General features: G+C 45.3%; 1 protein-coding gene across 1 annotated transcript; it reads left to right on the top strand.

The window, feature by feature from the left end:
• The first annotated feature begins 341 nt into the window (after window positions 1-341).
• Window positions 342-23,699, top strand: LOC108891792 (arf-GAP with Rho-GAP domain, ANK repeat and PH domain-containing protein 3-like). The gene is given in 38 exon segments (XM_018689110.2): window positions 342-509; window positions 7,186-7,348; window positions 7,453-8,388; window positions 8,780-8,820; window positions 8,974-9,056; window positions 9,228-9,295; window positions 9,780-9,895; window positions 9,898-10,018; window positions 10,782-10,851; window positions 11,002-11,122; window positions 12,017-12,201; window positions 12,371-12,477; window positions 13,106-13,305; window positions 14,376-14,461; window positions 14,566-14,748; window positions 15,102-15,161; window positions 15,163-15,241; window positions 15,789-15,856; window positions 15,858-15,894; window positions 16,001-16,157; window positions 16,286-16,388; window positions 16,480-16,678; window positions 16,764-16,827; window positions 16,913-17,076; window positions 17,387-17,599; window positions 17,990-18,095; window positions 18,171-18,318; window positions 18,397-18,465; window positions 18,607-18,681; window positions 18,935-19,052; window positions 19,140-19,268; window positions 19,430-19,566; window positions 19,811-19,893; window positions 20,279-20,314; window positions 20,563-20,626; window positions 20,781-20,918; window positions 21,395-21,433; window positions 21,554-23,699. Coding segments are annotated over 37 exon segments (5,163 nt in total). The 5' UTR covers window positions 342-509; window positions 7,186-7,274; the 3' UTR covers window positions 22,040-23,699.
• Window positions 23,700-25,313: the final 1,614 nt, after the last annotated feature.

Here is a 25,313-nt window from a genome sequence, read left to right on the forward strand (position 1 = left end):
ATTATTTTTTTAATTTAAGTTTAAAAATGATTAAAAACATGAAAACAACATTATTTTTGATATATTTTATCATTTTAACTTTTAAGTATCTGGTTATTTTGTTCTTATTAACGGTATTATATTTGTATATTTATTTATTTTGATGATTTATTCATAAAATAAGGAAATAATTCTGAAATTATTACTCTCATCATGTTATCATAATCAGATTATCTGGGGTTTTACAGTTAATTTAACTTTATTTTGGAAACAGGTTTACTAACCGGATGTATATAATTCTCTTCTGTCCAGCACTTTTATTTTGAAATGTGTAACCGGAAGATGCAGCAGTGGTTGTTCAGTGTAACTTGACCTCCCTGCTCAGAGCGGAGTTTCTCCTCCCAGAGCTTCCAGTCTGACTGAGACCTGCTCCGGACTTTACTGGGTTATTTCCCGGGACAGAAACCTGCAGAGACCCCAGAGACCAGTGCACAGACCTGAAACACACAAGAAAATAGCCCGGATCAGAGGTGAGACACTTTAAATCTGTATTTTACTGAGACTAGGAGCAGGTCTGATGTGAGCGGGGCGGGGGGGTTCCGGTCTGTCTCGGTGAATCCTGTAGGAAGCAGCTCGTCCCGCTGTTAGTCCTCCTCAGTCCGCACCACAGGTCCTCACACAGTCCTGGTTTCAGACTCTGGTCTCTGTCGCTCTGAGCTGTTTCTGTGTGAAGTAAAGGAAAGACGCAGAGAGGAAGTTTGGACGCAAAGACGCATCTCTGATGATTCAGTGTGAATGAAAGACTCAAACTCTGAGTCTCAGAGACTCAGACTCAGTCCTGGATTTCATGGCTCTATTGGTTCTCCCAGAGACAGTGATGCAGTGATACAGTCAGACAGTGAGACAGTCTGTAGTCAGTGAGACAGTTAGACAGTGATGCAGTGAGACGGTGATGCAGTGAGACAGTTAGACAGTGATGCAGTGAGACAGTCTGTAGTCAGTGAGACAGTTAGACAGTGATGCAGTGAGACGGTGATGCAGTGAGACAGTTAGACAGTGATGCAGTGAGACAGTCTGTAGTCAGTGAGACAGTTAGACAGTGATGCAGTGAGACAGTCTGTGGTCAGTGAGACAGACAGTGATGCAGTGAGACGGTGATGCAGTGAGACAGTGATGCAGTGAGACAGTGATGCAGTGGGACAGTGAGATGGTCTGTAGTCAGTGAGACAGTGATGCAGTGGGACAGTGAGACAGTCTGTAGTCAGTGAGACAGTGAAGTGGTGGGTCAGTGTGAGACATTCAGGAGCGCGGGAAACTGGGCGTTCACATGCAACACAAACATCCTGTAAAGAGGAAACTGAGCTTCCTGTTTCAGCTGAAGGTTCAGAGTGAACCAGATCCCAGTCTCTGCAGACACCTGAGTAATACTCAGTGTGATGTCACTGTGATGTCACACAGGAGGACACTCTCCTCTGACATTAGCAGTGCAGCTAAATCAGGTGATTCACTGTTTTCATCCAACATCCTCCACCTCTATCCCTGTGTCAGTCACTGCTGATTGGTTAGAGGATATTTTCCCCCACCTCCCTCCCTGATTGGTTAGCTGTGTGCAGGTGAGACAGCAGGTGTTTCTGACAGTTTTAATTTGAAGTCAGGAGACTGAGATCAATAACTCTGATCAGAACCAGTGAGCAGTGATCAGAGCAGCAGCTGAGGATCAGACGCCGGGGCTCAGACCTTCAGCTGTTTACCTGTGCAGGTGTTAGTCTGTGAGCTGTCAGTGCTTTGCTCAGAGACATTGAGGCAGCTGCTGTGTTCAGGGCCGAGTTTAATCAGAAGCTTTTTCTGCTTCCTGTTTTTACAAAAGTTTTTACGTCATTTTCAGAGTAACAGCATCAGACTCAGCTGATTACAACAACAGTTACATCACACACAGGATGGACAGGGTGTGTGTGTGTGTGTGTCTAACCACTTGTTCTCCTGAACAGCAACAGGAAGTCAGACCAACCTTCCTCTTCAGAAACTCTCTGAGACAAACTGTTGTGATGTAATCAGCTCTGTGTTTACTGTTGAACTGACCTGAGATCAGCTGTTTACTGTTGAACTGACCTGAGATCAGCTGTTTACTGTTGGAGGGTGGGGTCCAGCAGAGAACCAGCTTCATCCTGAATGAAAGATCTGGATGAGGTTTACTTCAGTTTCACTTTGTTTTCTCAGTTTTTCTCAGTCCCATAATAAACTGTTATTTTCATTTTTCACTCTCACACTTAATTACTCACTGACTCTCTCTCTCTCTCTCTCTCTCTGTGTGTGTGTGTGTGTGTGTGTGTATGTGTATGTGTGTGTATGTGTGTGTGTGTGTGTGTGTGTGTGTGTGTGTGTGTGTGGTGCGTTCATGTGCTGCTCTGGACATTCTAAACTTCAGCTAAAACAGCTGTTGTCATGTGACTCTGAGCAGCTTCTTCTGTAAGTCTCAGATTCCTACAGCACATGAACGCACCACAGAGACGTCTCCTTTGTGTTCAGAGTCCTCTCAGACCGAGGACAGACATCATGTCAGGTCCTTGTTCTGGTTCCGGTTCTGGTCCTGGTCCTGGTCCTGGTCCTGGTCCTGGTCCTGTTTCTGGTCCTGGTCCTGGTCCTGGTCCTGGTCCTGGTTCTGGTTCTGGTCCTGGTCTTGTCTCCCCTCACACCTCAGAGTCCCCAGTGTTCCCAGTGTCAGTGTGTGGTTCAGTCTCTGAACAATCAAGCTTCTGTTTGTCATAATAGAGCCTCACTGTTATTATACAGCCTCGCTCGCCCACCCCTTCACTCTCTCTCTTTTATTTGTCCTTCCTTTCCTCCCCCTCTTCTCTCGCTCATTCTCTTCTCTCAGTGGAGGTGAAGAATGAAGGTCAGTCTTTTCCTCTCGCCCCAGCCCCCCCCCCCCAGTCTCTGGAGTCTCTCATGGTCAGACTCACTAACAGAGGCCTTTGTTTGGGGAGATGTTGTTGATTTGATTGACAGGCCTCTCAGCGAATCACTGGCTCCGTCATGACTTCCTGTCTCAGACGCTGAGTCTGATGTTTGTTGTAAACAGAAACCTAAACTAACGTAGCTTCAGTCAGACTAAAGTAACAGTTCAACATGTTGGGAACAGTCTGGCGGTGGTTAGCTTAGCTTAGCTTAGCTTATCTTAGCATAAAGAGTCAGTCTCTGACATGTTGCATCTTGTTTTCATCTTTTCTCAGGAAACAGTCGTGATGAAAATGTCATGGTCTCAGTGTTGAACAGAAACAGATTTAATGACGAACTGTTCATTTAAAATAAAGATCAGTTATGTCTGAAGAGCTGCAGCTAATGATCAGAAATAAAGTTCTCAATTGATCGATTAATCATTGATCAATGACGTTTAAAGAGAACAGCTGTTTAATATTTTTGTTTAAAACTGACTGAAACGATTGATCAGTTGATGGATTAATCTCTTATTATCTCTTATTTTCAAAGGTCAGGAGTTGATCCATGTAGCTGATCATCATGAGTCTGACATCCTGAATTAACCTGTGATAGACTGTACAAACGTTTCTTCTTTTTCTGGTTCAGTGTGTGAACAGCTCTGTGACCTTTTTAACTCGTTCCCTTCACAGAACAGAGAAATGAAGAATCCTTCCTTCAGTCTGAATCAGGATCAAACTGTTTCTGTCTGTGAAGCTGATGTGAAACTAAAATCACAGTTTTCACATCTGTATTTAAGTTCAGAGACAAACTGATCTCTGACAGTTAAGCAGAAGTTTGAGGAGGTTCAGATCCAGAGAGACTCTGCTGAGGTTACAAACTGATCAATGATAGTAATCACACGTGGATGGAAAGAACTGCAGAGATGATGAGGAGGAGGAGGGAGAGAGCTGACAGGGGAAGAATAGATGGATAGAGAGATAATGGAGGGATGATGGAGGGATGAGAGGAGGAAAGGGTGTGTTTAGTGTTTGGGGAGAGGAGGGAGGAGCAGAGGAAACGTAGGTGTGTTCTGAATGAAAACAGCTTTTGTTTTTAGTCTCTTTGAGCTTCATTAAGTCTGTTTCATGTTCAGACTGAAACAAGTTTCTACAACAAATCACTCGTTAAACTTCAACTTCTGATTTACACCAACACATCCTCCACCAACACCAACACATCCTCCACCTACAACACTTTACACCAACACATCCTCCACCTACAACACTTTACCAACACATCCTCCACCTACAACACTTTACCAACACATCCTCCACCTACAACACTTTACACCAACACATCCTCCACCTACACTTTACACCAACACATCCTCCACCTACACTTTACACCAACACATCCTCCACCTACAACACTTTACCAACACATCCTCCACCTACAACACTTTACCAACACATCCTCCACCTACAACACTTTAAACACTTTAAACCAGTGGTTCCTGCTTCTCTAAGATATAACTGTGAATCATTTTCTCTCATTCACCTTTAATGTGGTTCAAATTAAATCTTTTTAACTGAAGATGGACGTCCTGAAGGAGGCTGTGTGTGTGTGTGTGTGTGTGTGTGTGTTTCCTCTGCAGCAGTTTGAAGGACAGCTGTATCCTGTGTTTTGTTTCTGCTGCAGATCTACAGATCTGATTATGACCACAGGATAGAGATAAGGGGAGGGGGCTGGCATGGGCGTTGTTGGGGGGTGGTGTTTGGAGAAGAACAAAAAGGAGAAGAGAAGAGAAAATAATTAGTCTCCTACTAAACAATTTATATTCCACCAGTGATCTTCTCTGTATGTGTCAAAGGTCAGAGGTCATGTCCCGAGTCCTCCTCTTCTGTGTTTTGGTTCAGCTGTTTACACATGAACACATGAACCAGACCTGACACCACCTTTTCATGTGGACCCAGGTCCACTGATCCAGGACCAGGTCCAGTTCACAGTGTTCACAAACAAACTGGACTTGGTCAAGTGTTCTTGAATCCGGGCCCAGGTCCTGATGAACACTTTGGTTCAGGTTTGGTTTTGGTTCAGTTATAAACGGTGGAGACTGAAAACAGAATCCAGAGGATGAGATTTCATCTCTGCAGTGAAACATTCATGTTCAACTCTGCAGATCTTCACACAGACTCTATAATTCTGCCTCTGGTCTCAGGTCTGTGGTCTCAGGTCTCAGGTCTCAGCTCTGTGGTCTCTGGTCTCTGGTCTCAGGATCAGTAGCTGCAGCACTCAGAGGCCTCTGGTGTTGTGGAGGTGGAAGTAGGATGGGAGTGTCTGTATCCTCTGCTCTGTTTCTGTCCTGCTGCTTTTCCTCAGCTCGTTCTTTATCTGCAGCCTTCACCGACTTCCTGCCTCCCTGAAAACCTTCATTCTTCCTCTGTGGCCTTTGGCTTCGTTTCCTCTCAGATCAGACTTTCCTCTCCTGGTTTCTCTCACTCCACCTTTTCCAGGTCGCTCCTGTTTACACCGACTGAACCTGCATCTGTTTCAGTCTGAGTTTAACGTCACGTTTTCATTTCCTGCTCAGACAAATGATCTAATTTGTGGACTCGTCATCGTCCTGTGAATCAGCTCTAACTAACATCTGTTAAAACTTATTCTCAGTTTCACAGCAGATGTGAAGGATGAGGAGGTGACCTTTGAGCTCAGGTGAACCAAAGATTTTTCAGTTTTAGTTTCCTGAAGCTCAACTGAATCTCTTCAACTCAGTGTTATGTGTCTGTGGTGTCAGACTCTGCTGGACTCTGCTGGAATCTGGTGAAGCCTGATTCTGTGTGGATTTAATCACCTTTCAACCTGGTTTTGGTTGTTGCAGTTTAAAGGGGTGTAAGATGTCTGTAGTTTTATATAAATCCTGGTTCTGGCTTAGCCTGGATCAGAGTCTGGTTTTACTGGTTTAATGTGGAGCAGCTGAAATCTGGAGGAAAAATGTCGACAGGAGGAAGGAAACTGCTCTGACTCACTTCCTCCTCCTTGGCCTTTGTCTTCATCCTGGACGCTGCTAACCTCTGAGTGTGTGTGTGTGTTCAGTTATTTTTACTCTGTGGTTTACACTCAGTGTCAGTTTGGTGTCAGTCATGTTTTCAGTGTCTTCTGTTTTTGTGTTTTTCATCCCATCTTTCTTTCCTGCAGCTGTCATTACAGATCAGCTGACTCAGAGAGCGACTGTTTCTACACATTGTCTCATTCAAACTTTATTCATGAATCAGTGTTTCTACTGTTACAGGACAAACAGGAAACTGCTTCTTCAGACAGACAGACAGAGCCTCACTCTGAATCAAAGATCAGTAACTGAGATTTATGTCTGTGTAGGTTCTCAGTGATCCGGGTCATGGTAGTCGTTGAAGGCAACTGGAAACTCAAGAAACCTAAAAAGAAGTCCAGTTAAGACACCTGAGATTTAATCAGAGGATAAACTCCCTGCAGATGCAACAGGTGTCGACACAAAAGACTTTGGTTTCACCAAAGCTGTTGAAGATCACAGATCAGAGGAAACACATTCCAGCCTCTTTCAGGAAATCTGGACACACACACACACACACACACACACACACACACACACACAGTTATTTCTTTGAAAGCCCTCCACTCTTCAGCTCAGGGCAATGAGCCTTGCCTCAGCTGCAGGCACTGCCTGTATCCTGTGTGTGTGTGTGTGTGTGTGTGTGTGTGTGTGTTTGTAAGGGGAGGCGGTCTTTGTTTCCTGTGTGTTTTCATATGTGTGTGTTTGTGCTTCATGTGAACAGTGGCATCATCTCCAGTGGACAGAGGGTAGGGTTGACATCATCTGATCGATCAGCTGTTAAAGAGGATCAACATGTTGATTCAGTCATTTCTAAAAATAATCGTGACACTGTCACATGACTCTTTGTGTGTGTGTGTGTGTGTGTGTGTGTGTGTGTGTTTCTCTCTTTTCTTCACTGTCCTTCACTGTCCCTCCGTTCATGCCCCCACCCCCCACCCGCTGTCTGCACAGAGGTCAAAGGTCATCCTGCTGCAAACGCTGTGAAACAATCCTACAGCTGTTTCTGCCGCTGACATCATTTTTTGTTCTTCTGCTGTGATTTTATTTGGCTCGGAGGGGGGTCGTGACCTTGAGGGGTCAAAGGTGCAGTTAAAACAGCCGTCTGCTCTTCTGCCTTGGGGGGGGGGGGGTACACATCCTTTTTAGTGTGGTGAGCCCCCCCACAGAGAGCCGTCAGTGATGTTGTGTGTCTGTCTCTGCAGATGGACAGCCGTCATCTGTCCCAGCTGTAGGTCAGTGATGGCCGTCGTGTTTCCTGGACGAGGAGGAGACGACGTCAGATCCAGACTCCATGTTGGTCGTCATGGCCTCCCTGGATGGTAGCACGCCGGTTGAGACGCTTCTGGCAGCGATCCATCTGGAGAGGTCAGGGGTCGGGGGGTTATAGCAGAGGGATATGTGCACAGTGTTGGGTAATATCATCAAAACAAAAACCTGCTGAGCTGTTTACTGATGTCTGCTCTCTGCAGATACCTGGACATCTTCCGTCAAGCTGGTCTCCTATTGGCTAGAGACTTTACTCACCTGGATCATGACGCCTTTGTCAGTCTGGGAATAACCGCCACAGGACACAGGAAGAGAATCCTACGACTGGTCAGTCACATCCAGAGGACTGAAGCTCAAAGAGCCAATCAGAAAGCAGTGACTGATCTCCCACGTGACCGCTGTCAGTCTGTGACGGACATTTCTTCTTCGGAGCGAGGCTGTGGCGCCGCTGCGCTCCATCAGTCCACGGGACCCGTTAACTTCGAGGCGTTTAGGAACAGTTCGGCTCCGAACCTTGGCGCCATGTTGACGAACTCAGACCCCAATGGCAACAGAGTCATGGTGAAGCCAGTTCCCAAACCCAGAACTGTCTTCAACCGCCGCAGGACTGCACCCATCCACTTCTGTCCAACACCAGACCCAGCCCTGCCCAGGAGACTCTCCCAGGAGTCCATCTGTTTCACTGTGTTAGAGGGTCTGACCTCAGGGGATACACCTGACAACAGGTTGACCTCTGACCTCAACGACAAGTCGACCAGCCGAAGACCGAGTCAGGTGGAGAGGATGAGGCGGAGTTTGTCTTTTTCAGACGCTGGGGGGTTGTTACCTCCAGTTCCCCCGAGGCTGAACCGCGGGGTCCCCCCCTCAGTGTTCAAGGGGTCCCCTCCCTCTTCTTCTTCACCTGTACAAACAGAGCAGAACCAGACTCACTCTTCACTGACTTCTGGTAGTCTGGACATCAGCAGGCTCTCTGGATCCCCACCCTCCACTTCACCTAGAGGAGGGGGGATAGAGATGGTCTCTAATGAGATCTACTGGGGCACTTTACCTGGATCTACTGTCCCCAGTGGAGGGAGGAGTTACTGCAGCCAGCAGTCTGCTCCTCCAACTCCACCCAGACTAACTCCTGAGAGGAACAGGTACGTCACTCTGATGCACTTTTGTCCAGACCAGGGACTAGACCAGGGTTTTGGTGCAGCTTGGGGTGGTGGTGGGGGGTATCCCTTGTTGGACAATGTTTGTAACTTAGTGAAACAGAGTAGAGACGAGTGTCTGGGCTCCCCTGGACCAGGATTGGGAACACTGCTGTAAAGGGCAAAATGCTTCAGTTGTAGTTTTCAGGACATGTTTGTTGTCTGATGCATTTCAGCCTGTTGCCTTCATCAGGGTCCTAACATATTCCCAGATGTTCCCAGATGTTCTCAAGTTATACGAAATGTGATCCAGTTTCAGACCAGTCTGTCTAAATGTAGTGGACTCTCTGAATCAGTTCCACTATAAATCGAGTACTGACTGTTTGTGTGTTTTCAGTGGCAGCACTTTAAGTAACAACTCTTCAGGATCAGCCAGAGGTGAGTACAGGACCCCCCACCCTGGCCTCAGCCAGTATTAAAGAGTTTACAGTCCTGTATGTTTTGAAGGCTGAAAGTTAGAGCGGTGTTGTTTGTGGTGTAACAGACAGAACATGTGAGCAGGTTGTAGGTTACTGTTCTTCTGTTTAACAGCTTCGACAGACGACCCTGAGGAGGAGATCAGTCCATACTGTGAAACTGTTTTCCAACCCAGAAGACATCCACACACCTGTGAGGTGAGAAAAAACAGCTCCTTCACTGTTTCCTTCTTTCATCATTATGAATGTTAAACAGACATTTCAGATGAAACTAAAGACAAAGAAATCAGTCTGAAGTTGTCTGTAGTTCAAAATGGTGTAATTTTCCAGTCTGTGATGATAGAAATGTGTTTTATCTTGTAAATCCAGAGTGAGAGAAGCAGACTGGAGGGAAGAGAGACAAGGAGGGACGAGGAGAAACATGCAGAGGATCATGGGTAAAACACAGCACACTGTAAAATGATATTAACTGTGGAGTTCTTCAGGGTTCTGTTCTCAGCCCACTTTTATTATCTCATTAGATGAATAATGTTTATATTATTTGTTTAAGAGTATCCATAATCACAGCAGATAGGACTATATTATCTGCATTAGTTGCATGCAAATAAATACCAAAGTTATTTATATAAAGTGAAATGTAAATGTTGGCTGAGAACAGAACCCTGAGGAATCCAGAGTGTAGACATGCAGATGATACCGTTTTATATGTGGGATCCTTGAATATTTTTCGGTCTCATATTCACTGAATCACAGTGAGAAAAGATAAGGAATAATTTTGTTTACACTGATCTGCAGCGTCCACAGACTTCACAATAAAAGACTTCAAGGGATGAAACTTGATCTCAGGTTCTCAGGGTGTGATGTCTTATTCATACAAACACGATCGTCTTCGATGAATAAAGTTTTTGTTTGGATCCTCAGGAGTCAGAAGTTTTCCTGGACGAGACGTTTGTCTCAGGCTCTTCACTCCGGAGACTCTCAGGGTTATAGCACCGTTGGAGAACCTCCACCCCCTCTCCGCTGCCTCTCCCTGCCCCCCACACCTTCCCCCCAGAGACTGACGAAGACCTGACCATCTCCCCTTACGCCAGCTACACCTCCCTGACTGAGAGAGCCCCACCCATCATCAGCGGCTGGCTGGACAAGCTGTCTCCACAGGGGTGCGTTTGATTTAAAGACCAAGTTAGACTAGGGAGAGCAGGTTTCAGGTTCTTGGGAAGTTGAAGGGGTCTTGAGGAGGTTCCTGAGGCTTTTCAGGAGGTTTTAGGGGCCTTGAAATTTTTCCACCGTCTTTAAATAGATTTAATAGATTTAGATTTTCCAGGGGTTCTTAAGCAGGTGTCTGAGATTTTTAAGGAAAACTGGTCGAATGTTTCGCCTTTGTTTTCACCTGCTGATGATGTTCATGTACAGTGTGTGTTTCTGTCTTTGTGTGTTTGTGTGTTTGTCAGGGATCAGATGTCAGCTGTTCTGCTGCGTCTCCTCCTCTCTGCTCCTCCCTGTGTCTCCTCCCTCCTTAGGAGCTGCCTCTGCCTTGTCACCTTCTTCTCCTCCTCCTCTTTCTCTTCTTCCTCCTCTGACTCTTCATCCTCCAGTCGGTGTGTGTCTGTCTCTTCCTTCTTCCTCCTCAGTCTCTGGTTGCTTTTTAAGAAATTTTCAGGTTTCATCAGTCAATCAATAATCAATCAAAATCAGTACAGATTCAGATGAACTGTATCTGTTATAAATTACATCTGAGCCAGTGAACAGTGTTGATTCTCTTCGTCTTTAATCTGGACTATTTTACCTTCAGAGCTCAGACTCAGGTTGTTCATTGATTTTAATAATGTGATGTCATAACTGTGTCTGTGTTGTGGACCAGTCACGTGTCTCGTATTTATTGACGTCTCTGGATCTGATGTTTCTATGTGTTTTATTTTTTAGGAACTATGTTTTCCAGAAACGTTACGTGAAGTTTGACGGTAAAAACCTGATGTACTTCGGCAGCGAGAAGGTACGAAGAACGTTGATTAAAGCTCTCAGGTTCTCGGTTCTCCAGAGCAAAGAGAGGATGACAGCTAAAGTCTGATTTATCCAGCGCACCTGATAACACACCTGTTGTTTCATCATGTTTTTAAAGATGGTTTTCTGCTCCGTGTTTCAGGATGTCTATCCTAAAGGAGTCATCCCAGTGGGTGCCATCCAGATGGCCCGCCCAGCCAAAGACAATAAGTTTGAAATAGTGACGAGTCAGAGGATATTTGTGTTCAGGACTGACAGTGAAGGTAAAAACACTCACACTGTTAGAGTCTCCAGTCCTTAGATATGGTGGATTAATGTTCCTGAAATTTCTCATTCTGTCCAGGTTTGTAAAAACAGCTCCAGATCAGTGTAGGAACTCACCTCTATATTACTGAGTGATTCCGTTTGGGTTTTCTCAGTGTGACTGATAAATGAACTGGTTTATTCTGGACTGCATCAGTCAGGCTGATGATACATAAAACCCATAAAACTGTGAGTCCTCTGTAACTCTCTACAGTCCTCAGTGAGCCTGGCGGGCCATGTGACCGGACTCCAGCTGGGACAGACAAAAGACTGACCCACTAACCTGCTGCATTCAGACCGCTCTGAACCACAGGCCTGTTGTCTCTGCAGATAATGGAGGGGAGTTTTATTTCTGCGGGGTGAGACAGGAAGTGGATCAGGGCTCAGTCTGAGTTTATATCATCTGTTGAAAACAACTAAGTAACAAACACACTGTTCACAGCGACATCTCCTCACTCACAAACAGACTCAGTAACACGCAACACTGAATAAACACCTGCAGCTGATCTGCACTCAAGAAACATGAAGCTTTGTTTAGAGTTTAATGAGTCCGGGTGGTTTAGAGACTGAGAACCAGAACTAACTTATTTAAACCTCCTGATGTTACTACACAGACCTCAGACCAGTCAACTGTCCTGAGCTGAAAACCACTGAAGTCACCACTGAACCCTGAAGTCCTCACAGATCACTGAAGGCCTCACAGACCCCTGAAGGCCTCACAGATCACTGAAGGCCTCACAGATACCTGAAGGCCTCACAGACCACTGAAGGCCTCACAGAGCTGCAAATATTAACTGACTGTGTTTACTTCTTTTTGAGACTCAGGAACTAACCTCAGTTTCTCTGTGTGTCAGTGCTGAGGCGGCGGTGGGTGTCCACACTGCAGGAACATGTCAGGGATCAGCTGGTGTTCGGTCGGCGGCGGTTCGGTCCTGGTTCTCACTGTCAGAGACACGGAATCCTGGAACTGAAGGGAACCAAGTCCAAAGTCTATGCCGCCATCAACACGGATCAGATCTGGCTCTACAAGAGTGAACAGGTGAGACACACCTGCTGCAGTTTAATAACTTCTGAGCTTCACTGACAAACTCTGGATTTAATATTTAAAAGTGTCTAACTCACTTTAATTCTCTTGGTAAGATGAGGATTTATCTTCAGTAGGTTGTTCGGGAGGTTGTTGAATGAGTCGCTAACGTCTGTGTCCACAGTGTTTTCGTAACGGAATCGGCATCACAGTGATCGAAGCTCGAGGAGCGACAATCAGAGATGGAAAGCACAAGAGCTTTGACCTCATCACACCATATAAAACCTTCAGGTATCGTCAGACGCTGCGTCATCACGTCAAGATCAAAACTTTATTAACTCAAGTTTTTAATCAACATCTGTTTGACTTTTATTGGATGAATAAATGAATGTTCTGTGGATAGATGAACATGTTTCAGTTTAACAGTAAAAAACTGACTTTAACCAATAGGTCTTTGTGGTAGAAACAGGAAACGCCGTGCCAAAATAAAGGACTATCCTGATGAAGCTCTGAGTGATGTGCAGTCAGCCAGTGTTAATTTAAGGTTCTTGGTCGTGTTTCACTTCTCAGCTTTAAAATCAAGCACCTTTTTCACACCTGACTGAAGAATCAGTCTCCAGCTCTGTAGATGAAACTGGGAGTGTTGGTCCTCTCTGCCGGCCTCTGCCAGGCTGAGCCATTTGGTCCCAAAAGCAGGTCACTGAATCAGAAAAAGCTTCTTAAGCTAATTCCCTGCAGCTCTGCAGCGGTCTCAGAGCTGCTGCTGATTCAAACTGTTCATTTTTCTCAGAGACAGAAACAGTTGAGTTAGTTTCTCTTCCTGTGTTGATGATTTAAAAAGAGGATTAGTCTTTAAAATGTTGTTGTTATGGCAACTGTCCACCAGGCTTCACAGCAGACCTCTGTTTCATCTCCTCAGCTTCACAGCAGAATCGGACCGAGAGAAGCGGGACTGGATGGAGGCCCTGCAGGAGTCAATCGCAGAGACTCTGTCAGATTACGAGGTTGCCGAGAAGATCTGGTCCAACCGGTCCAACAGGATGTGTGCTGACTGCAAGGCCCTGAACCCAGACTGGGCCTCCATCAACCTGTGTGTGGTCATCTGCAAGAACTGTGCAGGTAGGATGTCTAGACCCGGTTAGATCCCGCAGAGCTTTCTGTTCTGTTCTTTCTTTCTCACAGTTGCGTTGAGTACAGTTTGTTGATGTGAATTCATTACTGTGTTGGACAACACACAACAACCAACAGGAACATGAAATAGTAACCTCTCAAAACCAGGTAACAGCTGAGTTTCCTCCTGTTAACACCCATCAACCAAATTCCCAAACTACCATCCAAGACACCGCACTCCACCAACCACCTATCAACCACCCACCACCTATCAATCACCTATCAACCACCTATCAATCATCTATCAACCACCTATCAACCACCTACCACCTATCAATCACCTATCAATCACCTATCAGCCATTAGATTAGATGAGTGAAGAATAATTGGATTGGTGGATTGGTGCCTTGTCTGATGTTGATGTAAATTAATATATTTCCTATTTAAATCATCCAAGTAACACAATAATCTCCCTGTTTCTTTCTTATCAAACTGTATTTACTCTGTGTAGTGAGTATTTTTATAAAGTCAACTCTGAGACACAAGAATTCCACTGAACCTGTTCTGTCCTGTACCTGAAGTAAATCTAATCTGGATCTGGATCTGGATCTGGATGTAAACATGTTGACAGTCCACACTCTGAGTTTACTTTTATTGTTTCTCGTATCTTACACTGAGAGAAACATTCTGCTCGAGAAACATTTATATTCAAACCAGTTTCAGTAAGTTATAGAACCAAGACCTGACTCAGGACCTGGACTCAGGACCTGGACCTGAGTCTGTTCACAGACACTCTGTCGTGTTTAAACAGGAAACAAACTGTAAGTTATTGAACATGAGACAGAAACAGGAGAGAACAGAAACTCTTCTTGTTCATCACACAAACACACCTGTACAGGTAAACACAGAGTGTGTTCATGCTATTCACACTGTTGCACAACTCTCAGTGTGTTTGTTTGTTACCTGTGAACACCTGTGGAGACATGAATCACTGCAGGTGAAACTGTCACTGTGCTGGTTCAACTGCATTTTACAGCGTGTGTGTGTGTCTGTCTGTGTCTGTGTGTGTGTGTGTGCAGGGCAACACAGAGGTCTGGGGACGATGGTCTCTAAGGTTCAGAGTCTGAAGCTGGACACCAGCGTGTGGAGCAACGAGATCGTCCAGGTGAGACCAGACCCAGACCCAGTCAGTCCACATGTGGCAGTGATCTTTGAACAGGCTTTTATTGACTTTAACTCAAGTCAAGTCTGTGTGTGTGTGTGTGTCAGCTGTTCATCATGCTGGGGAACGACCGGGCCAATGATTTCTGGGCAGCTCGTCTCTCGGCATCGGAGGAGCTCGACTGTGACGCTTCACCTGAGCAGAGGAGAGAGTTCATCACCCAGAAATACAGAGAGGGACGATACCGCCTCCCCCACCCCAGGTTCAGCAGCCAGGACGAGCTGCTCAAGGTTTGACCTCTGACCTCTGACCTCTCTGTAAATGCTGCATCATAAACACTGACACTGGAAAATACAATAACATGATGATCCTTGTTATAATGATAAGTGACAGTATTTATATACAGTAGTTTAGATATTGCGATTACTTCACTGAACATCAAACCTACATTCACAGTAAAATGTGTGGTTTCAGTCTGCTGAGCTCTGATTGGCTGAAGTGAAACAGAAACATCAGAGAGAAAGATAAAAGCAGAGAGGAGAGGTTTCAGCCTGGAGCTGAAAAACCACCAACATGTCTGATCTCTCTGTCCCCTCACCCACCCCCTCATCCTCTCTCTGTCTCTCCCCCTGGTCTGGAACAGGTCCTGTGCTCGGCGGTCTCTGAACAGACTCTTTTAAAAACTGTCACTCAGATTTTCTCTGGAGGCAGAGTCAGTTCGTCTCGCCAACGACTCCAATGGCTGCCAGCGACACCCCAACCTGGACCTATGCAAGCCGTCAGGTCTGTCCTCTACTGTCCTCTACTGTCCTCTGTCTATATTTACTGAACCCTACACAGTGACAGGTCTCTGGTCTGGTCTCATCTGGACTCTTAGACCACGTCAGGTCTGGACTCTGTTGAAAGTCCACTGTACTCTGCAGATGACAGAGGTCAAAGGTCGTTTTACTTCACCTGTAAAGTCAAAGTCATCTGTTCCTGCATAAGTTAGGGTTGGGGTTAGGGTTTGATTTCTCTGCTTCATGTCTTTAATATCAACTGATGTTTTCACTCTGAGAAACAACTGAGTCACAGGAAACAACATTAACACAAATAATAATAATGATGATGGTGACGATGATGGTGATGGTGATGATGATGATGATGATGATGATGGTGATGATGATGATGATGATGGTGATGGTGGTGATGATGATGATGATGATGATGATGATGGTGATGTGATGATGATGATGATGATGATGATGATGATGGTGATGATGATGATGATGGTGATGGTGATGATGCTGTTGATGATGATGATGGTGATGATGATGTCGTTTGATCCCAGATCCCAGTGTGTACGATGAGATCATGCAGCCTGTTCTTCACTCTGGTTTCCTCTACAAGTCTGGCTCCTGTCAACAGAGGAACGCTGTCCAGGAAAACTCGAGAAGGTGGGAGGAGGAACGAGGGAGGGAACTTATTTCTATGACAGTTTTAAATCTGACGTCGATGTTAAAGGATCAGACTGAAGGTGTGTCTGCTCTGGTCTCGGCTCAGACTTCCAGAAGTTCTGGTGTTCGGTGGACCAGTCTCTGCTCTTCTACGAGTCGGACCGATCAGCTGATCCGTGCATGCAGATAAGTGTTAAAGACATTGTGTGTTTGGGCATCAGCCGGCCGGACTCGTCCAACAACAACAACGGATTCATCGACAGGTGCTGCTGAGTGTTATTGTGATATTACTGCATGGTGTTAACTGACTTTATATCCATGATCGGAAACGCAGCCTCTTTAAGTTTTAAAGGTGAAATGTGTCCCCCCTCCTCCCTCTGATATCCCTTAGGTTTCGTTACACCTTTGAGTTGTACTTGACGTCAGAGAAACTTTATCAGTTTGGTTTGGAGACAGCCGATGCTCTGCACAGCTGGACTAAAGCCATCGGGAAGGTCAGAGACATATTAAATGATCAGAGGATCCGTCCAACCTCAGCAGTTGGACAGGATGTTTTAGTCTAACACACCTCTCCTCCATCCTCAGGCCACCACCCCCCTCAGCTGCCACTGTCTCCTGACCCGGGAGTTTGAGCGGGTTGGGCTGCTTCGGTACCGAGCAATGTTGGACCCTCAGCAGTGGAAGGATGCCTATTTCGTCCTGCAGAAGTCCAACCTCTTCATCTGTCCCCGAAACGATGGAGCGGCCGAGGACATCATCAACCTGAACCGCCTGCAGGAGCTCAGTCAGTGTCCCACACAGTCCTGGTCCTGGTCTACAGAAACACCTTGTCTGACTGGTTTATATTAAACTGTGTGTGTGTGTTGAAGGTATCACCTCCGAGAACGAGAACCACGAGAAGAAAGACATCCTGGTCTTAGTGGAGAAGGGAAGGTGAGACACTGGTTTATTTGGGCTGGATTTCATTTGTTCTTTCCTTCATCATCTGCTTTCCTCTCCTCCTCCTTTACCTCCTCAGGACTCTCCACCTGCAGGGCATCGGCCGGACCGATTTCTCCCTGTGGTACTCGGACATTCAGCGAGCAGCCGGCGGGAAAGGGAACACTCTGAGAGAACAGCAGCTGAGCAGAAACGACATCCCCATCATCGTGGACAGCTGCATCGCCTTCATCACTCAGTATGGTGAGGAGGAGGGGGAGGAGGAGCAAGAGGAGGAGGAGGGCAAGCAGAGGGAGGAGGTTGGAGTTGGGTCTTAAAGAGAGGAGGGGAGTAATCTGTGGTTACAGAAAAGCAGGTTAGTGAATCAGAGCCTAGTCCAGACTCAGACCATGGTCCAGAGTAAGATGATCTGTAACCTCAGAAACAGGACGCAGGAGCTGATGTACAGCCGTATCATCAGATGATTCACTATTCACTAATGTTAAAGACTGAAGGAGGATCTCAGAGCATCTTCATCGTCTTCATCGTCTTCATCGGCTGTGGTCCTCTGCAGGTCTGGGCCATGAGGGGATCTACAGGAAGAACGGAGCCAAGTCCAGGATCAAACTGCTGATGGAGGAGTTTCGCAAAGACGCTCGTAACGTCAAACTGCGGATCGGAGACCACTTCATTGAGGACGTGACGGACGTCCTGAAGAGGTTCTTCAGAGAGATCGACGACCCCATCTTTATGGCCGACCTCCACCCACTGTGGCAGGAGGCTGCCAGTGAGTCCTGTTTCATTCAGGGTCCAGGTTCAGAGTTCAGTCTGAGGTCTGGACTCGGGACCAGTTTCAGTGTTTTAATAACGATGTGTTCTGTGTCCTTAAGTGCTAGAGTTGAAGGCAGCTGGACTTCTTTCAGGTCTAACCTCTTGGAGTTGGTCCAGAGAGTCGTTTGCCCATCCAATACCTGGGACTCCCCAGCCAGTCTCTAGAACCGATGAAGCTTTTCAGATGAGAAGTGAAAAGTCTTCAAGGAACCTAAAAGAAGTCCAGTTGCCTTTGACTTGCACACATAAAACTACCATGACCTGGATGACTGAGAACCTGCATGGATGATGTGAGACAATGTTTTGTTGGAGTGAAATGTTCTGACTCTGAAAGTTTCCTCTTCAGAAATCCCTCAGAGGATTCAGAGGTTGGACCGTTACAAAGAAATCATCCGAAGTCTTCCTCGAGTCAACAGGACGACCCTTGCTGCTCTCATCAGTCACCTGTACAGGTGAGCTGAGGCCGGTCACGCAGCAGCAGCAGTGTCAGTAGCTGAGGAGCTAACAGGTGCTATTTCTCCTCTCAGAGTCCAGAAGTGTGCCGGTCTGAACCAGATGTGCACCAAGAACCTGTCGCTGCTGTTTGCGCCCAGTCTGTTTCAGACCGACGGGAAGGGAGAACACGAGGTGAAGATCGTTGAGGATCTAATAGACAACTACCTGTATGTCTTTGATGTGAGTACACCTGAGGAGACATCACTCAACTTCTCTCTCTGTATCACTACAAACACACTCAGTTTGTGTTTGTTTCAGATCGACGAGGAGCATCAGACTCAGATCGAGCTGGAAATCAGCCTCATCACCACCTGGAAGGACACTCAGGTACTGACCATGTCTGTAAACTGATCAGGTTAATCAATAAAACATATATTCACTGTCACTAATGGATCAATGATCAATAATCAGTTGTTAATATCTATGAGTTATTGATTAGTCCTGAGCTGTGTTGGTGTTTGTGTTCAGCTGTCTCAGGCTGGTGATCTGATCATCGAAGTTTATCTGGAGATGAAGATACCAGACTGCTGCATTACTCTCAAAGTAAGAATTACTCATTAATACTGCAGTACTCCTCTGATCCAGTCCTGACTCTGATACTGTTATTACTGCAGTACTCTCAAAGTATAACTGATTATTACTGCAGTATTCTTCTGTACCAGTCCTGAGTCTGATACTGTTATCACTCATTAAATCTGCCTGAGTATTACAGCTTGTGCCCCACCTCTCTCCCAGTGCATGCTGGGATAAGATGGAAGGCTCAGGTGTGACAGTGTGTGCCCTCTGACCCCTGCAGGTGTCTCCTACCATGTGTGCAGAGGAGCTGACCAATCAGGTTCTGTACATGAGGAACGTCCCGGCCGGAGACAAAGACATCTGGATGACGTTTGAGGCCATCGAGGACGGACAGCTGGGTGAGTCAGCCACTGGACACCTGTCTCTGATACACCTGGACACCTGTCTCTCTCTCTCTGACACACCTGGCCTGGTTGTTGTTGCAGAGCGTCCGTTACACCCAAAAGAGAAAGTCCTGGAGCAGGCCCTGCAGTGGTGTAAGATGGCCGATCCGAGCTCGGCATTCCTGGTGGTGAAGAGAGTTCCTAAAGGAGAAGGCATTAACATCCTCACCTGTAGGTCCAACGCACACAGTAACTGTTCCACTGACTATTGATCAATCAGCTGATTATTTTTTCTATTAAACAATCAGTCATCCAATCACCTGATATTCAGGGTTTAATCGTGGTGAGGAAGCTGATGAATTAATCTGCTGAGTCTCTCTGTTTCTGTTCAGCCTATAAGAGTGACATCATGAAGATCGGTCTGTTGAAGTGTCGTGAAGAACCTCCGAAGCTTCTTCAGGGAAACAAGTTCCAGGAGAGAACGTTTCAGATCAAGGAACACAAACTGCTGCTGCTCAAAGACAAGAAGGTAACGAGACCTCAGACCAGAGAACAGGTTCAGTCTGGACCTCAGACCAGAGATCAGGGTCAATATGGACCTCAGACCAGAGAACAGGTTCGGTCTGGACCTCAGACCAGAGACCAGGTTCAGTCTGGACCTCAGGCCTGAGAAGAGGGACACTGTGAACACTGTCTTAGCCACAGACCAGAACTAGAATCCTCTGTAATGTTCCAGGTACTGTTTGTCCTGACTGGTCTCTGTTGTTGTTCAGAGCATCAAACCAGAGAAGGAGTGGTCTCTGAAGTCCATGAAGATCTACATCGGCATCCGCAGGAAACTGAAGGCTCCAACCAGGTGAGGAGAATGTGCATAACACAGTGAGTCCTGCACAGAGGTTTTAATCAGGAACAGGTTAAAGGTTCAGGTTAAACTGCTCTGAGATCAGCTTTTAGAGATGTTATCATGTCATATACAAATATTCATTCATTCATTCATGTAACTTTAAGGAGATGAGAGTCATTAAAGAGCAGTCAGCTGTGATCAGCTGTTTCAGTTCAGATCTGACCTGAGGTCAGTGAACAGCCTGTGGGTTTAAACTGGGACTGATTAATGAAGGAGCTGCTGACAGGGGTTCAGGTCAGAGGTCAGATGATGAAGGTCTGAAACATTAAACTCATTCAGTCATCAGCTGATCAGATGAGAAAGTGATTATTTGTCATTGATGTGTTTGCTCCTGCAGATGGGGTTTCACAGTGATGTCAGACAAACACCAGCTGTGAGTATCAGTGTTTCCATCAGTCACACCTGGTTTAAAACAGAACCTGGTGCAGGTCTGATCCAGACTCAGCTGCTGGACTGAAACTAGGTCTCTGAGTCTTTGACCAGCCTGTCCAGGTCCAGCCATCAGGACTGATTCAGTTTCAGTGTTCTGACATCAGTGTTGATTTCCAGCAGCAGATTTGTCTGTTTCTTATATCAGAGTCTGTGTCGAAGATCCTGTCGCTGTGTTTCTGTGTGGATCAGGTTTCTGTGTTGTAGCTGTGAGGCCGACCTGTGGGACTGGATCACCAGCTTCCTCAAAGCTCAGGTCAGTTTCTCTCTCATCCTGAGAACTTATCCAGGATCAGATTTAATACAGCTGAGTCAGACATGTGGAGACAGAGCAGGAGATGTTTCTTATTGTTAAATATAATTAAAGACTGAAGATGACTTCCGACACCCTGCTGACTCTTCTTCTTCAGAACGACGACCCCGGTCCTCCGGTGCTAAGGCGTCACTCCTCATCCGATATCTCCAAACAGAAGTTCGGCACAATGCCGCTCGTCCCCATCAGAGGAGATGAGAGTAACAGCAGCATGCTGTCAGCCAATCAGACGCTGGTGAGTTCAAAGTCTCAAACTGATGAAGAGTTTATTTCTGCAACAAAAGAAAAACATGGACAGAAATGTTGGAAATGACTAAAATACTCAACATCAGGAGTTTCTGTTTGTTTTGATTTTCCTGTCTTTAATTTTTATCATGATCTATGTTTAAAAAACAGTTATAACTTTAACACTTTCTTTAAAAAATAACAGAAACAATCATTAGTTTAATGTTTTGACCTGTTTTCATTCTACGTATTTTTACAGTTTCAGTCATTTCCTTCATTTTTCTTCTTTGTTTCTAGAAAAACGTTTAAACGTTTTACTTATGTTAAACTTGCCGCTGATTGTTTCATTTGATTCAGTTCCTCACAACTGAGAGAAATTTACCTGGAATCAATCAAACCCTCTATATTCCTGTTGTTTTTCTCGTCAGTGAAATATAAATTCTGTTCAATAATTCATCAGACTTTTTATATTTTTTCTCCCCGAAGAGAAAGTTACATGACAGACGGACACTCTCCATGTACTTTGTGAGTATTTTATTTTTTGTATGTTTTACTTCTTTAATGTGTAAGTATTGTGTACTTATACTGTATGAGTATTTAGTGTTGAGGAGGTGCGAGGTGAACTCACAGTCTCTGTGTCCTCAGCCCATGAAGGTTCAGCAGGACTCATTCGAGGAGCGTTCGGAGTCTCCTGATCTCCCTGAGCCGCTCTACGAGGAGGTTGGAGACTTTGGCCTCCAGGTCCTCAGATCTCTGGAGACAAGCTTCCTGTCCAGCAGCGCTGCAGAGACCCAGGAGGTCCCAGACCACCCGCCGCTCAGACTGGTTCCCGTGGAAACTGGACATCCGGATCACATGATCATCCCTGACCGGACGGCGAGCGGCTCCGTAGAGACTCTGGAGCAGAGCGGCAGTAGCGGAGGTGGAGGAGGAGATGGAGAAGCAGAGTGCAGCTCTCCGGACCTGAACGCCCCCCAGCAGCCGGCAGTGAGGAGGAGGCAGCAGCTGCAGGGAGTCTGTACTCCGTCACAGGAACTCCTCCTGCAGGAGCTGTCGTCTGCTTTCACCAAGAAGACGGACGAGGAGGAGGAGGAACAAGAGCAGGAGCAGGAGAGGCCATATGATGTCTGAAGAAAAAAGTTTATAGTTTATAAGTTTAGTAGTAGAAAAATAAGTGAAAATAAACCAGTCACAGAGCAGAAGAGCGATGGAGTAATTGTTTGGGGTGGTGGGGTAAAAACGAGAGATGAGAGCTGATCTGCTGCAGAAAAGTTGAACTCCTCTCTGTCTGTAGTTACAGCTGTGTGACTGCAGGTGGCTAGTGCAGTGTCGTCAGTTTTACACTGAGATCAGTTTAATAAAACCAACATTGTGTTTAACAGAATCCAGTCCAGTCTCAGTCCAGGGTCCAGATCAGACTGGATCAGACTGGATTTAAAGTGAGGAGGACTAAACCTGAGGAGGTGAAAGATCAGAATAAAGAGCTGAGATAAAACTGATGGATCTGGATCAGACTCTGGTTCATCTGGAGTCAGACTGAAGTCAGAGCTGAAAGAGTTTTCACCAAACTGAGGATGGAGCAGTGGACACTGTGGTTGGCTGAGAGGTCACCTGACTCACAGCCACCTGAGGAGCTGAACGTGTCTGATGCTGTGATTGGTTGGAGCAGAGTGAAGCAGGTGGAGGCTGATTGTTTGTTCCAGTATTTCACATTTCTTCTCAGTCATTTCCTCACTTCTTTGAAAGTGTTTGGTGTTTTCTTCTCATCAGGATGAAAAACATTTTCAGATGTCCATGTTTTATCAAGTTAATCTCTTATTACAGCGACAGCAGCGTTGTACAGGACATCATGTTCACAGTCAGTTTGTGGTTCAGTTCACTGTGTTCAGACACTTCACTGCTCGACTGTAACTGTGCTCGACTCTCATCAGAGACAACGTCTTTATTCCACACGTTCCTCCTCTCTGTCAAAATTTGCTGCCTACATTGCCCACAATGCACCCCAACCTCCAAGCTGGAGGCAGATAGAGCTGATGATTCACTGGACATTAAACAGTTTTTACATCATGAGTTCATTCAGTGAACATCTGTTAGAAACATCTGTCCATAAACAGATGTAATCAGTTCTGATCCTGATCATCAGTCCAGCCAAAACTCACCAGGATCAGATTCAGATTTTAGACACACATCTAAAGATACTGTGTAACACATCTGTCCTAACATACACATCTGTTGTTTGTTCCATAAGCTAAATGTTCCTGATGAACAAACTGGTTTTAACCGTTATTGTACATATGATTGTGTTTGATCAGTGGCTTAACTCCAACACTGTCTCTGTTCTTTAACACTGGTGGATTTATTCATTACATGACATCACTGGATTTATTATTTCATTATATCACAGCCTCTTTATGTGTTAATTTATTTTTAAACCATTAATGTTCCTGTTTGACTTTTGAAACTGTGACAGGATGTGATGTTCAGAGCGTCCTCATTATAACCTCCTATTATATCTAATATTCTCTTCTACATTTAGAATTAACCTCAGAGGACAGATAATACACCACAGACTGGAGGAGTGTTGAATCTCTGTCCACCAATCCTCCCATAACACAGTCTAACTGGTCCCAGTTTGACTCCAGCACTGGTCACACTGGTTTGATGATGGTTATATTATTATCTATATTTTCAGGGTCTGTCTGTTGTACAGGATCCTGTTAAGCTGTTTCTCTCCTGATTGTTCTGTTTCATGCACATGAAGGATGAAATTAAAATATATTTTGGTTGATAATCTGCTGCTCAGCTCATCTAAGTCAGTTTATCTCTGTTTGCTCTTCACTCAGTGTTTCAGAGTTTAGACCTGGTTTAAAGTTTCAGGTCAGAGATAGAGACAAGCTCAGAATAAAATTAATAATCAGTCTGATGCTGCATTAAATCAAACTAATGAGAAGAAAATGAGAGGCTGTTACTTTATTCAACCAGCATGAAGAAATTAAGTGCTGATGATGCAAAGTTTAGGTTTTAATTCAGACTTTTATTCTGCACTTTGATGTTAAACATAATGTTGGCACCAAATCTGTACTCAAACATCAGAGACACAGTTTTACAGGTTCATTAACAGGTGGAGGTGGGGGGTGTAGGTCCAGGGATAAAAACTCCACCCACCTCCCCCACCCCCCCTCCTCTGTAGAGACACAGGGAAATGAGCTTTATAAATAAACCAGATTTTTATGTGAATCATTTCAGACACTTGTTTGTTTTCTTCAGTGATTGAATTAATCAAGGAACACAAAACTTTTAGGGTATTACCCTGCTTATACTTTACCTCATACTAATAAAATGTAATATGTAATGAAATTTAATGTTTTAGTGGTTGATGTTCTCACACATTTAACACATTTTGATCTCACTTAATCTTGTTAAATATAGTTCACAGAGCACCAAATTCCTGTAGCTGTCCCTCAGAGTCAGTCTTCCTCAATATTTTTGGTGGAGGATTGAATTTGGCCCATGTGCCACCATTTGCCAACCACTGACAAAAGACCAATTAGTGTATAAGCTGACCTGAGAGTCTCCAGTTTACAGTGTGGACTCTAAATTCCAATGGACAGAATATTCACTCCTGAATCCTGCAGGTTGTTGTTACTCAGGTCCCGATCTCTCAGACCAGAGGACTCTAAGCTGAGGACTGAGGCCAGAGCTTCACAGCTTCTATCTGAAAGGTTACAGCCACTCAATCTGAGGAGACAATGTGGAAAAGAATCATTTATTCTAATCTCCATTTTAAAATAAATATTTTTTAATTTTTTGGTTCAATGAATGCAGCAATTTCTTTACTGACAAAGCTTTACTGGAGACTGAGATGATTGGCAGCAGCCTCAGAAGAGCTTCCTCTGAAGCAGAGTATTTCTTCAGGTCAAACACATCCAGATCTTTTTCTGATGACAGTAAGATGAAGACCAGAACTGACCATTGAGCAGGAGACAGTTCTGTGGAGAGACGTCCTGAACTCAGGGACTGTTGGATCTCCGCCACTAGAGAACGATCATTCAGTTCATTCAGACAGTGGAACTGGTTGATGTTTCTCTCTGGAGACAGATTCTCACTGATCTTCTCCTTGATGTACTGGACTGTTTCCTGATTGGTCTGTGAGCCACTTCCTGCCTTTGTCAGCAGACCGTGTAGGAGAGTCTCAGTGGTAAAAGACCCAAGATGAAGTGGAGGAAGATGTCCAGGTGTCCATTTGGACTCTGTAGAACTTTGTCCACAGCACTCTGGTGGAGATATTTTAGACCCCATTTGTCTTTAAATACTTTAGACAAAAGGGATGTTGATTGATTTCGGGGTGATTCGTCTTTTTTAGTTCCAGACTTGTGGGAGGTTGATTGTTCTTCTGACAGCAGAT

The sequence above is a fragment of the Lates calcarifer genome, unplaced genomic scaffold (genome assembly GCF_001640805.2).
Source record: "Lates calcarifer isolate ASB-BC8 unplaced genomic scaffold, TLL_Latcal_v3 _unitig_2026_quiver_651, whole genome shotgun sequence".
Taxonomy (NCBI): Eukaryota; Metazoa; Chordata; class Actinopteri; family Centropomidae; genus Lates; species Lates calcarifer.